Genomic DNA, 12,893 nt, shown 5'->3' on the forward strand with positions numbered 1-12,893 from the left:
TAAATTTCGAATCTGAGTTCTGCCTTCCAGCTTTTCACATTTGTCCTGTGCAACCACCACAAATAAGGGTTCCACTGCCCTAGCTGGTGTGATTCAGTGGATCAAGCATAGGCCCACAGAATGAATGGTCCCGGGTTCGATTTCAGTCAAGGGCATGTACCTTGGTTGCAAGCTCCATCCCCAGCCCTGGTCACGGCATGTGCAGGAGGCAACCAATTGATGCATTTCTCTCACATTGCTCTTTCTCTGTCTCTCCCTCTCCCTTCTACTCTCTCTAAAAATCAATGAAAAAATATCATCAGGTGAGGTTTAAAAAAAAAGAATAAAATGAATGGCTCCATAAAATCCCTGTGAGCCCTGCTTCTAGGATCAAAACAGAATTAAAAAACAGAATTAAAAAACCACATTTCCTAAGGAAACAACAGAAGCCAAAAACGCATGATTAAATTAGCAAGAAAGGGAGCTATCCCCTTTGGGCAGTTATTCTTACAGTTTCTTCTGTATTCCTCCATTTCACCCAAACCAACTGTGATTGAATCTAAATGATTGAAATCTGCGTCACGGTCAGTCTAAAAAGAGTAAGAGAGCCAAAGGGTAGCACTGTGGGTATCCTATCTAATGCCTAAGTCCTGATGAAATCAAGAGAGAAAAACCACCATCCCTTATAAAGAAGATTTTTAAATAAAATGCTTCTCCTGGTACCAGATAGCTATGTGAGCTCTCACCCTGGTACTTGATCATTGGTAGCTGCTTAACTTTGGACTTTTTGGAGGTCTAGTTCATGTAGTCCATCACTACAGCAAAACACACACACACTCACTATACGGCCCAGAGCTGTATGCTTTGCAAATCATATACAACACATGTCTGCTCATGTGACACAAATAACTGGCTTAAAAATCCAGAGCAAGTTTGCCTCTAACAAGGGTTATGCACCAAGTGTTCGTGCCATTGATATTCTTTTCTCCCCCCCCATCCCTGTCCACAGTGGGTTTATGTGTATGAGAAAGTGTCTCACTTTTGCCATGTCGCTCAGTCAACTACTCCCAATGGATTTCCGATTTCTTTTTTGTGGAGCAGAGAAACTACAGTTCAAACACGGGGAGCAGGCGCAGTCAGTGCCACGATGGACTGATAGGAACAGCCACCCCGAAGATGTATAGGGTTCTCTCTGGTAGGGGAGCCACCAAGAAGAACATGCCTCGCAGGGGTTAAGCCGAAAATGCCTGCACGGCAGCCTATTTCTGTCAACACCCCTCGCAGGGAATAAACATGTATGCTTTCTGAAATGAAAGTGTATTTTGGAAGCCTAGCCGTCAGATAGTCTTTGCCCTTCACACTTTCACATGCTTAGCCTTTTTGTGTAAGTGGACTGCAAAGTGCACCCGTTTGCCAGGCTCAGAAAAAAAAATACTTGACAAGTGCCCATGGCGTCACTGTTATCCTCCGAAGTTCCCAGGCGACGGAGGCGAGGGGGTGGGCACAGAACACACACTTCCTATGGGCCTATGACTTTGGGGGCACCTGCCTCTTTTTGATCCTCCCCAGTGATGCTATTCCCAGCTGTCATCTGGTTTGTTGGGAGCCCGCTGCACGGCAGATACACACACTGTTTAACCCCAGACGGAGATGAAGGGAGGTCACAGTTGTCAGGTACACGCGTGGAATGGGCTGTAGCCAGGGAAGCAGAGCATGCGCCACCCACGGCCTCAGTGTTATTTTCAAACGCTGTAACATGGCCGAGCGTTTAAAACTATGACCTGTCACACACCAAAGATTGAGATCCGGGCCGTACAAAACATGAAGTGCAAACGACACAACAGGGAAGCGTGTTTTACTCCCCTTGGGGAAGAGGTTTCTCTCCAAAGAGAGCTAAATGTTACAGATTTGGGGGAGGGGGTGTCTCTAACTTTCAGCCTGCTAGCTGGCAAACACCACTATAAATGCTGGCAAACGCACAAACCAGGGATTACCATTCTGATGTGTATGTTTGTGTGTGTGTGTGCACCCCGATAAAGCAAACATGTTTTAACAAAATTCCTTAGTCACAGTTTATTAAAACGTGTTTTTCATTTAGATTTTGTTCAATTATGCTTCTGTACCTGGCTCAGATCTACCGATAAAAGGAGTGTTGTATCCAGGTGTCTGCCTGTGTGTAAAATACAGCTAACACTCCAGAGGGCAGGGGAAGAACTCTGTGGAGTGAAAATAGAATGTTATGTATCCAGCCTTCTTGGGGACCGGTGGGCAGGGCCATCCCATAATAAGGCTGTTACCTGGGCATTGGGGCGGGGGAGCCTGGGTCCCAGCTTCCAGCTCGCCGGAGGTGAGGTCAGAAAGGGTTAATGGGTTGAGATTCAGCTATTTCTTGACCAAGAAGAGATACAAGTCCACACTTGTATTCATACTGTGCAAAGTGCACATGGTTGCTTTTCCCAACGTTTTGCAAACTTAAACCTCCTTTAATGGGCTGAAATAGACTCAAAGATAGCAAGCAAGCAAACTGCTCAAACCTTTCATGTTAGATCCATCTTCCCATTCTCCCTAACCAAGGAGAGAGAGAGAGAGAAAGAGAGAGAGAACCTTTCTTTGCTTTTCCCCTTCTTTTTATTTCATTAAGAAGTAAAAGAGGAAAGGGGGAAAGTTAGGTTTATAGGAAAGATACAGGCACACACACACACACACACACACACACAGCCAATACCATAGAAGAAATAAATTGCAGAATCCACCTTAGAAAATGAACTTTTATTGTTGTTGTTTTTTTTGTAGTTTTTTTTCCTGCTTAATTAAATCCCAAAGAAACGTGTGCAACATTGTGACCGGTGGAAAATAGTGCGTTTGTACATCGCAGGGACAAAGGGGCCTGCGCAACTTTCAAGTTTCCGTGCACGTAACTGTCGATAGCGCGCCTTCTCCATCATCAGCACTAAATTCACATTGATGCCTCTTTTCTTCTCCGTATCGATCCTTCCATGAGAACGCAGATTTGTATCTGTTAATTAATGCGTCCTGAAACGGCGTTTGTATTAATCAGGCAGATAAGAAAAATTGGATGCCTGCGCCCTCCTGACAACCAGAACAGGGCCGACCTGATAACATCGCGGATGGACCTCAATAAAAAAGTTCCTCCTTCCACTCAATAAACTAATCATCCTGCTTTTAATTATTCGGCAGAAAAGATGTGTGGAGATTGGGGAATGTGTAAATCTATTTACTAACAGCGGAGCCCAGGAGGGAGGGGGGCTGTCACGGGCAGGGGCTGCGGGCCACGCGCTCGGCCCATCTGCTGCCGCAGAAACGGGAGCGTGAACAGGGAGAGAAGGAGGCACATGGAAAATGCCTTTTTGCTCACAACTTCCTAGAAGAACGTGTATTTTTTCATCCGTTTAACTTAGGAAAAAAAGACCTACATGGTCCCCTTTTCTCGAGTTAGCTAGTGGGGTGTGCATGGCATCTTTTTGCTTGGTGGTGGGGGGATGGGGCAGAAAAAAGTGATATTGTTTGTTTTAAGGATAACCTTTTTTGATTGAAAGCAAATGGAGCCAAAACGACCCATCAGATCATTATTTTCCTCTTTAGAATGTCTGTTTAAAATGTTATCAATGGTTATGGCTGATTTTAGGAGGATAATTAGTAATGTAACCCACTTTGCAAAGACAAAAATATATAAAAAAAAAGAATGGGGAAAAAAGACTGACACACCCAGGTCCAAAGGAAGATCTGCCGAGTCCTGTGTCAGCAGCTTGCTACCCAAGGAAAGCAAGGCTTTTCACAGATGCCTGCAGACCCCCTAAGTGAGCTTGCCTAATCCCTCTTGATGATTGTATTAAACTCTCCTAGTTGATGGTGCCAAATGGCAAGCTACTAGTTATCAGCAACAGCCCAGGGAATCTTCACCTTTTTTCTTACTGTGCTGTCGCTCCTGATACTACATGGGGCATGGACAATATGATAGGAGTAAAAATGACGACAATGACCAGAGCGAGGGCCTAAGAAGGTTGGGCAGCGCTGCATATATTTGATTTGGGTAACAGAGTCTGGAAGGGGAGTAAAGACAGATTTTATAAGTGGCACTGCCACCAAAGTGTCCCCTTCTCTAGAATTACTGGTGGTTGTGCCTTAAATCATGGGCCGCCAAGACCCCAGGAGTGGTTGGTTACCCTTGGGATTCCTTGGGCAGAACCTTGGAAATGAAAGTAAAGTTTTAAAAAAGAAACTTATTTTTAAAAAAAAAAGACTGTTGCAGAACTATTTGGCTGATTAGTAGGTATATTCACTAAGACCTTACATATCTTTCAAAATTTAGATCTAGTCCCTCTAAGCTATAAATAAATCTCTTCATTCCTAAGTAGGCTTAATTGTACTCCTTCATTTTTCCTATTGAACCCCATCTCTTACAATATATATATATTTACGCAAACTCACAAGGGACTGTAAGCATTCATAGAGTTTCAGTAAAGAATTGAAAACAGTCATGCTGGTATTTCAGATAAAACTAATATCTGATGTAGCTACACTTATCAAATGCATATTACAAGTTCGTGCTTTGTTGGATGGTTCTTATACTTTCCAGTAAAAAATTAAGGTACGAGTAAATTGTCATTCTCTAGATGAAACAGCCAGTAAGTAGCCAGTGGAGCCAATATTTAAATTCTGATCTGGCCCTGCTCATATCCTCTGCACAAAACCCCATTGCCCTCATATTCAACTTGTACAGTAACTGGGTCTTAATCCTAAGAACAAACTTGCTTTTCTGTTTGGAGGAGGCCAGGATGCTAATTACTCCACTCCTTTTTATGCCAATAATCACTGTTTTTAAAAGGAATTCATGTTAAATATGGATGGGAACAAATATCCAATTGCAAAGGCTCTTGTGAGTGTAAGCATACTAATTGTTCACTGTGCTTGTGACTATTATAGAGAAATGTTTCCAAATTGTATGATCTAAATTAGTTGTTTTCCTTTCTCTTTTTGGCTTTTTTAAAAAAGAAACTTTTATTCTGTTTATCAATAGCAGTTTTTAGACCTAAGGTCGTTAAAAATCTGACTTCCTATGAGCTAGTAAGACTTCCGCCAGAAAATCAAGCATATTTAACGATCTCGTTGCATTTTCTTCTCAAGTGAGAGATGCAGAATTCTCTGTTGTATTGCTTTCAGCCCAGTCTATGAAAGCTCGGAAAAACACCACTGTGTTGGAGCTGGTTGGTGACTTTTACTTTGCCATTCGCGCAGTGATCAGGGGGCAATGTAAGAGCATCTAATGGAAACTCAGCACAATTTCCAGCCCTAATGCAGGGGCCGTGGGCCATTGAAACAAATGTGTCCTTATGAAATGATGGCTGTGGAGTAACTTGATCTGCTCATCTCCCCATGCAGGCTTCTCCACGCTGTCCCTGGCGGACCAGATGAGCCTCCTGCAGAGTGCTTGGATGGAAATTTTGATCCTTGGTGTCGTATACCGATCTCTTTCGTTCGAGGATGAACTTGTCTATGCAGACGATTATATAATGGATGAAGACCAGTCCAAGTTAGCAGGTCTTCTTGACCTAAATAATGCCATCCTGCAGCTGGTGAAGAAATACAAGAGCATGAAGCTGGAGAAAGAGGAATTCGTCACCCTCAAAGCAATAGCTCTCGCTAATTCAGGTTGGCATGTTGACGTGGTCCTTGTTACATTTTTTCACGTATCAGTTTTATCCTTTCCCTTCACTTCTTCAGAGATCTGCTGGGCCCAGTTGTAAATTCTCTATGAACCAGCAAAATTAGAATCATCACAGCTTTCTGGTGAGAAGTTATAAAGAAGAAAAATCAATATGATGGGAATTATTTTTTTTAGACAGGGTGTCCCCCAAAATGTATGCACACTTCAACAGCTGACAGCTCCATTTGGAAAATGACATGTTTTTTAATAAACACTGCCTTTATCATTATTCAAAGTGCGTGTATACATTTTGGGGGGACATCCTACATTTGCTGTGGCAATGCATTTACTAGTTTGTAGTGTACATGGACATTCCCATGACAAAATTAGCTGCCGTTGTCTTGTGTGCACAAGTGAAAATAAGTGTGAATCACAAATACACATAAACCATTTTTCCCCTCAAAAAAATGTACATTTTGCAATTGGATCTTTAGTATTTTTTTTTAATTTGGGTTATCAAAGAACCCTCTGTTTTCTCACCTTTTGGGGTGCTCTAAAAGTCAAATTGGGCTGCAGGACTAGTCCCCTCAAAGGTAAGACCTATGCAGTGAGGGTTAAGCATGATGGGGATGAAGAGCCTTTACATTTAAACTGAAACTTACTAAAAGGCGGCAACCTCTGGCGTGTGAAAAAAATCGTTGGCGCTTTGTTGGTTTTCCCCGTGTGTCTCTCTGAACCCTTTCTTGTGGTCTTAAGTCTGTCTCCTCATTTGCATAGAGCGCAGGCTAGATCCCTCCTTAATGACGGGCCGATCATTAGATACCTGCGCGTCGATAACACGCCGGGCTGCTCTGTCCCATTGACAGTCACTCCGTGCCCCTCCATCTGCTTTTGTTTTGACCCTATCTTTGAACTTTATCTTGGTTGCCGGCCAGTAGTTTTCCCTTTAATTACAAGGAGGAAACTGTCAATAAAATCTGTTAAATGGGATGCAGTGAGTGGCTTGAATGGGCGGACGGCTATTTGTTCAAATTCTGCAGCTTTCAAGGTATTGACAGTTTGCTTTCTGGGGCCATATGTGACGATCAATCTCAGGCTGGGCTCAGCCGCGCTGAAAAATGAAAAACCAGATTGCTTTTGCTTAGTTGGGGATGACGGAGGGGTGATTTGGCGTGGTCCTAGGGAGATGAGCCCTTCTGCCCAGATTGCCCCCGTGAGAGCCGGGGGACGCGTGACTGTGTTTAGAAATAATTTTTTAATTGATTTTGTCATTAACAGTTCATCTACAATATTGATGCACGGATCCTGGGACGGATAGGAGGGACATTGTTTTCAACAATGAAGTTGTACTTTCCGATCGGTCATTATAATGGAGTTTAGCATTTCGCACTTTTAGTTGTTAACCACACCATTCTCTTCTGTTGTTTCCCTGGGAAACTGTAAATTATGACTCATTATGACAAATGGCGTTGCTCTTGCAGGATCAAGGGCCCCTGGTTCTGCTCTCTGGAAAGCCAAAGTGGGAAATTGGGACAGCAGTTTTCTGAGAATTTATTAATTTGCAGACTTCATTTTATAGCCCCCCTCATAATCAGATGGCAGATTTGTGAATTTTTATTTGGTAATCACAAAGTAATTCAAATTTAAACATTTCCTTGAATAATTATCTATAAAGTGCAGCAAGCCTGTTTTGTATACTTCATGCTTCAAATTGCTTTTTTTTAATTAACTAATTATGAATGCTGAGCAATGCTAAGATTTTGTCATCAAAATGGCTGAAATGTTTATAATTTTAGAAGTTGGAGGCATACTGTACGGCTATGGATTACAATTTGAGTGCCTGAATTGATGGCATTTCTGTCTCTGTTGTTGAGAAGTATAATCCTTAATATTTTTATAGATAAATATTCAAATCCCACCCATTCTTCCCTTAGGGTTGACCTATTTCAGAGCAGGCACTGGTTATTAGGGTATTTAAAGAGCGAGTTAGTGTGTTTTTCTTGTTTAAATCCAGAGATAATTAACAAGCCCCCACCCTTTTCCCCTTATTATAGTATTGAGTAGCACTCTTCCCTTAGGGTTGACCTATTTCAGAGCAGGGACTGGTTATTAGGGTATTTAAAGAGCGAGTTAGTTTGTTTTTCTTGTTTAAAGCCAGAGATAATTAACAAGCCCCCCACCCTTTTCCCCTTATTATAGTATTGAGTAGCATTGTGTTTTCTAAGAAAATTTTTCCATGTCACAAAATATTCTGTTGTATTTTAACAGTCTTTTGGCCTCTCAATACAAAGAGAAGTTGAGTTAGCATCATGATAAAGGAGAAATGATTATAAGGACCATTTTAATTTCTAAGTGTGCCACCTCTCCTGTGTTGTATAAATGTGGCCTTTCTCTTCTCCTCTAATCTGTGAGCTCCACCATTTTAGCTTGGGATAAACGACGCAGAAAAGTCATTTTCTTTGATACCGCATATGATGTCATTCATTTCTTATTTATATTTTTACCATTATTGGGAGGGCAGTGATAAAGTTGTAGATTTGATCTTGCTGAGATCCAGTGATTCTTAAACTGCTCTTAAATACGTCAGTCTGAAAATATTTGAACACTATTCCTAGATATCCTGAAAAACCCATAGGTTTTCTTTTTTAGTATTTAGAAATTTCAGATCAGCTTAAGTGACTTTTTGTGCCAAAAAAAAAATCTATTTCAGTGTCATTTAATTTATAGGTATCTTAGCATTCCCCATGTGGCTGTAGGTGTTAACAAGCATTGTCTCATTAATCTAAATTTCAGCTTATTTTAAACATCTGTCTTTATTCAATAATTATAAATGTTGTGCTTATGCTTGGGAAACAGGGAATTGGCTTCCTGTTAATGACTGTCATATTTTTTGTAGCTATGTTTCTGTCATGTGTGAATTCAGGAATATTTAGAACACCAGTGGTAGTGTAGTACCTATTATCAGGTGTATGACAAAAAGAACAAAGAAACAATGTATCATAAACTAATACTGTAATTGTCCCATTCAAATATTTGGAAACCCTATATAACTGTTCTAATTAATTTTGAAAGTTAAAAAAATAACGCAGAGACTCCCTTAAAATACGTATTGTCTTATTTTTGAGTCCTAACAATGATCGCATCATTGATACATCTCTTTGAGGTGGAATTTTAAAAGTACAACTGAAGTCGCCATTTTAACACTGTAATTAATAGGCCCAATTTTCTCATGTGTAGAATTTTTTTTTTCATATGGAGACCTCTGTAATTAATTTTATGTTGTTAGTGGAAAGTGCAATGATTTGAAGGTTAAAAAAAATAACGCAGAGACTCGCTTAAAATATGTATTCTCTTATTTTTGAGTGCCAACAATGATCGCATCATTGATACATCTCCTTGAGGTGGAATTTTAAAAGTACAACTGAAGTCGCCATTTTAACACTGTAATTAATAGGCCCAATTTTCTCATGTGTAGAATTTTTTTTTTCATATGGAGACCTCTGTAATTAATTTTATGTTGTTAGTGGAAAGTGCAATGAAATATTACTACAAGACTTTTGGGTAAGGTTATATCATGGGGATCTATTCTCGAGATTGTCCTAGTGTTTATGTCTAAGAATTTGTTTGAAACTATTGCCACTGCCCCCAAGGTAATATGCTCATTTTTATCTAGCTAGGCCATAGAATCGCTGAGATTTTAACAAATACTGATGTCCTGATTCAGCCCCAATTTTCTGATTTAATAGGTTTGGGCTTGGGCCCAAGAATATTAATGTTTTTTGTGTTTTTGTTTTTTACCAATTTACCCATTGTTTTAAAAGTATAGCATCACCCCGTCTAGTTCATAAACCTTTGATTTTCATTATTAAGTTTTAGCTGGTTTCCAATAGCATGAACACTGGGACTATTTCCATTAAAAACATAAAGTTAAAAAGAGACCATCACCAGCAACCAGAGCTAAATAATTCCATAAATTAATGCCGTTTCTATTGGGCCTGGCACGCGTGTATAAATTTAGCCGAAAGAACAGAACAGAGATGAAAGCCACAGAGCCAGAACTTGAACTGGGATCTCTAATGGAGATTAATATTTTCTTCAGCAGCCTGCCAGCTGAATCATGGTCTAATTAAATAGTTCAGATTTAGTGAGTTTGCATTTAAAGTATTAGCAGATCCGAGAACGGGCAAAGCTAAAATGACTTAGAATTTTTTTCTGTAAATGGGAAGTTAAATTATCACAGTAATTTGATTAAATCATTTCTAAATCTCACATGCTAAATCACAGCCTTTAAAGAATAGTTTGAAGTCTTAATTGCTGTTTGTGAGCATAGCTCTCTGCTATTTGTTCTCGCCTGATTTCCTGTGACATCCTATAATATATCTCCTGCTGGGCCCCAGAAGTGGGGAAGGTTGGGCTTGGGGTGGGCCTGGAAGTGACTGTGCCCTGACTTCAAGGATATAAAAACCTGCCATGTAGAAGGACATGTATTGTCCCAGTAGCTGGGACCAGGACCAACTACTGGTCATTGGAGACAGATTGGGGACAATATGAAGAAGACATTTCTAAAAATTAGCTTGGTTCCTTATCAAGTGGAACGCTCTACATATGTGGAAATGTCTTTGTGAAAATGTGGTATAGAGATTCCTGATGAAGATGGGAAGTTGAACGAGACAGGTTCAGGACAATTTCAACTCTTTTTAAAAAAATAAACATTTTTTTATGGATTTCAGAGAGAAAGGAAGAGGGAGAGAGAGAGAGAAACATCAATGATGAGAGGGAATCATTGATCGGCTGCTTCCTGCATGCTCCCTACTGGGGATCCAGCCTACAACATGGGCATGTTCCCTGACCAGGAATCGAACTGCGACCTCCTGGTTCACAGGTTGAGGCTCAACCACTGATCCACACCGGCCAGGGCAGAGAATGTCTTGAGTTCCAGTCCAGGAAACATGAACATTTCTAACGGGGAGGAATTCCTTCTTTGGGCTCCTTCAGGCAGGAATCAAGTCTTGAGCAGTAAATACATGTAAACAACTGTATTCCAGATTATTCAAAACTCTTTCAAAGAAATGTGTCATTAACCACCAAATATAAATAGCTCACCAAAAATATTGTGAAATGACTCAAAATAACCATGTAAAAGGAAAAAAATAAGCAAAACACAAAGAAAATTTAAAAACATGTTACTGCTTACAATAGCAGTCAATCTATTAATTACTTTGCCATAATTTTATCATATGCTTAGCCACTTGATTTTAAATTAGATTTTCTCTTTTTATGCCTGTGATCTGATATTTGAATTATATGAAAGATTAGGATAACTACGTATATCTTAGAACTCTGTATTCTTAGAGAAGCAGAATTATTAAACATTCAGAATTCCCCCCAAAGACCCCATTATGTATAATTAACTGATAAACTGTCATCAGAATCAATAAAACATGCTAAATGATTCAAACTTGTATATAATTAAGTGCCTCTTTTAGAGCTGTAACTTTTATACCCTCCCCTCGCAAGAATAATCCTGGCAACCCTGTTAACCCTTTCATTGCTTGATCAGATTGGATTTTTAAATGAAATTTCATAACTCATTAATCTAAAGGCGTTATTTGTATCTCAGCAGAGAAGCAGACTATGTAAGGGTCTTTTAAGGCACCGTGAATAGTAACTGAAAATTCTACAAGGAAACACAGTGTTAGGTCCAGGGTATAGACATGGAGTTTTAAAAATCTCTGTCATCAGCTTGTTTCTTGCCTTTTGGGATATGTGAGCTTTTTCAGGGTCAGGTCGGGATTATCCACAACTTCACCGCCATGGTACCGAAATTAATACTTTTCCTAGATGGCCTTCCATGATTGTTGAGTGAATGAATACATACGTGAATGAGGTAATGAATAACCTAGCCATGGTCATAATCTGTTAAAAGAAAGGTTCCCCTTTCTTTGTCTTAAGAAAAAAAAATACCCACACCCTTTCAGTAATGAATCTTTTATAGTAATTCCCATGTTCTTTTTTTTAAATATATTTTTTATCGATTTCAGGAAGGGAGAGGGAGATAGAAACATCAACAATGAGAATCAAAACATCAACAATGAGAATCATTGGTTGGCTGCCTCCTGCATGGCCCCCACTGGAGATCCAGCCTGCAATCTAGTCATGTGCCCTTGCCAGATTTGAACCTGGGACCCTTCAGTCTACAGGCCGACACTCTATCCACTGAGCCAAACCAGCGAGGACTAATTCCCATGTTCTTATGAAGCACTGAAAATTATCTACTCTAGGGAAATTTATACCCCACAAATAGTTCGGAAAGGGGAGATGCTGCGTTTAGAGGTTTCAGGGCTTAGAGGAGTGGACGGGTAACTGTTAACTTGCAGGATTCTGCTGCGCGCGGCTTCTCACGATCACTAACGGCCTGTGTCTGTCCTTTGCTTTGTCGCGCAGACTCCATGCACATAGAGGACGTGGAGGCCGTGCAGAAGCTCCAGGACGTCCTGCACGAGGCCCTGCAGGACTACGAAGCCGGCCAGCACGTGGAGGACCCGCGCAGGGCGGGCAAGATGCTGATGACGCTGCCCCTGCTCAGGCAGACCTCCACCAAGGCCGTGCAGCACTTCTACAACATCAAACTGGAAGGCAAGGTCCCCATGCACAAACTCTTTTTGGAAATGCTGGAGGCCAAGGTCTGACTAAAGGCCTCCTGGGCCGCCGTCTCCTCCTGCACGCCCGCCAAGAAAGGGAAAATAAACCCAAGCCTAATGTGGAAGAAACGTAGAGCTTAGTCCACGCCATCCCCAATCAGCAAAGACTGCACTGATCGCTTAGCAGCAAGACTATGAAGCAGCTTTCAGATTTCTCATCTTTTTTTTTCTTCTCATTTCTCTTCTTCTTTATGTTTTTTTTTCCCGTTCCCTCTCTTATTCCTCCTCTCCCCCATTTCTTGGCTTTCCTGATTACTGGTTCCCTCGCCCTCCCTCCCTCCCTCCCTCCCTACCTCCCTCTTTTTTCTCTTCTCACCCTTCCCTTTTCTTCTAAATTTTAAACAGCTCTAGTAGTAAGAAACATTTTATTTCCTTTCTTTTCCTCCCTTCCTTCCTCCCTCCCTCCCCGCTCTCTCCCTTTCTTCCTCTCTCCCTATCTGCTGCTGAACTTTTAAGAGGTCTCTAATTGAAGAGAGGTGGAAGCCAGCCCTGCCAAAGGAAGGAAATCCATAGTATGGATGCCAGTGAACTTAATTGTGAACCACAAC

The 12,893-nt window shown here is 41.0% G+C and overlaps 1 protein-coding gene across 6 annotated transcripts in view; it reads left to right on the top strand.

Annotated features, from left to right (window-relative positions):
* The window catches only part of ESRRG (estrogen-related receptor gamma), a 460,216-nt gene extending 447,528 nt beyond the window's left edge, over nt 1-12,688 (top strand). For all 6 annotated transcript variants that reach the window (XM_014528049.1, XM_014528050.1, XM_014528051.1 and 3 more), the window contains 2 exons: nt 5,380-5,649; nt 12,089-12,688. In XM_014528049.1, coding sequence (XP_014383535.1) covers nt 5,380-5,649; nt 12,089-12,333 — 515 coding nt within the window. In that variant the 3' untranslated portion in view covers nt 12,334-12,688. The remainder of the gene's footprint in view (nt 1-5,379; nt 5,650-12,088) is intronic.
* Nucleotides 12,689-12,893: the final 205 nt, after the last annotated feature.

Source organism: Myotis brandtii, unplaced genomic scaffold (genome assembly GCF_000412655.1).
Source record: "Myotis brandtii unplaced genomic scaffold, ASM41265v1 scaffold612, whole genome shotgun sequence".
NCBI lineage: Eukaryota > Metazoa > Chordata > Mammalia > Chiroptera > Vespertilionidae > Myotis > Myotis brandtii.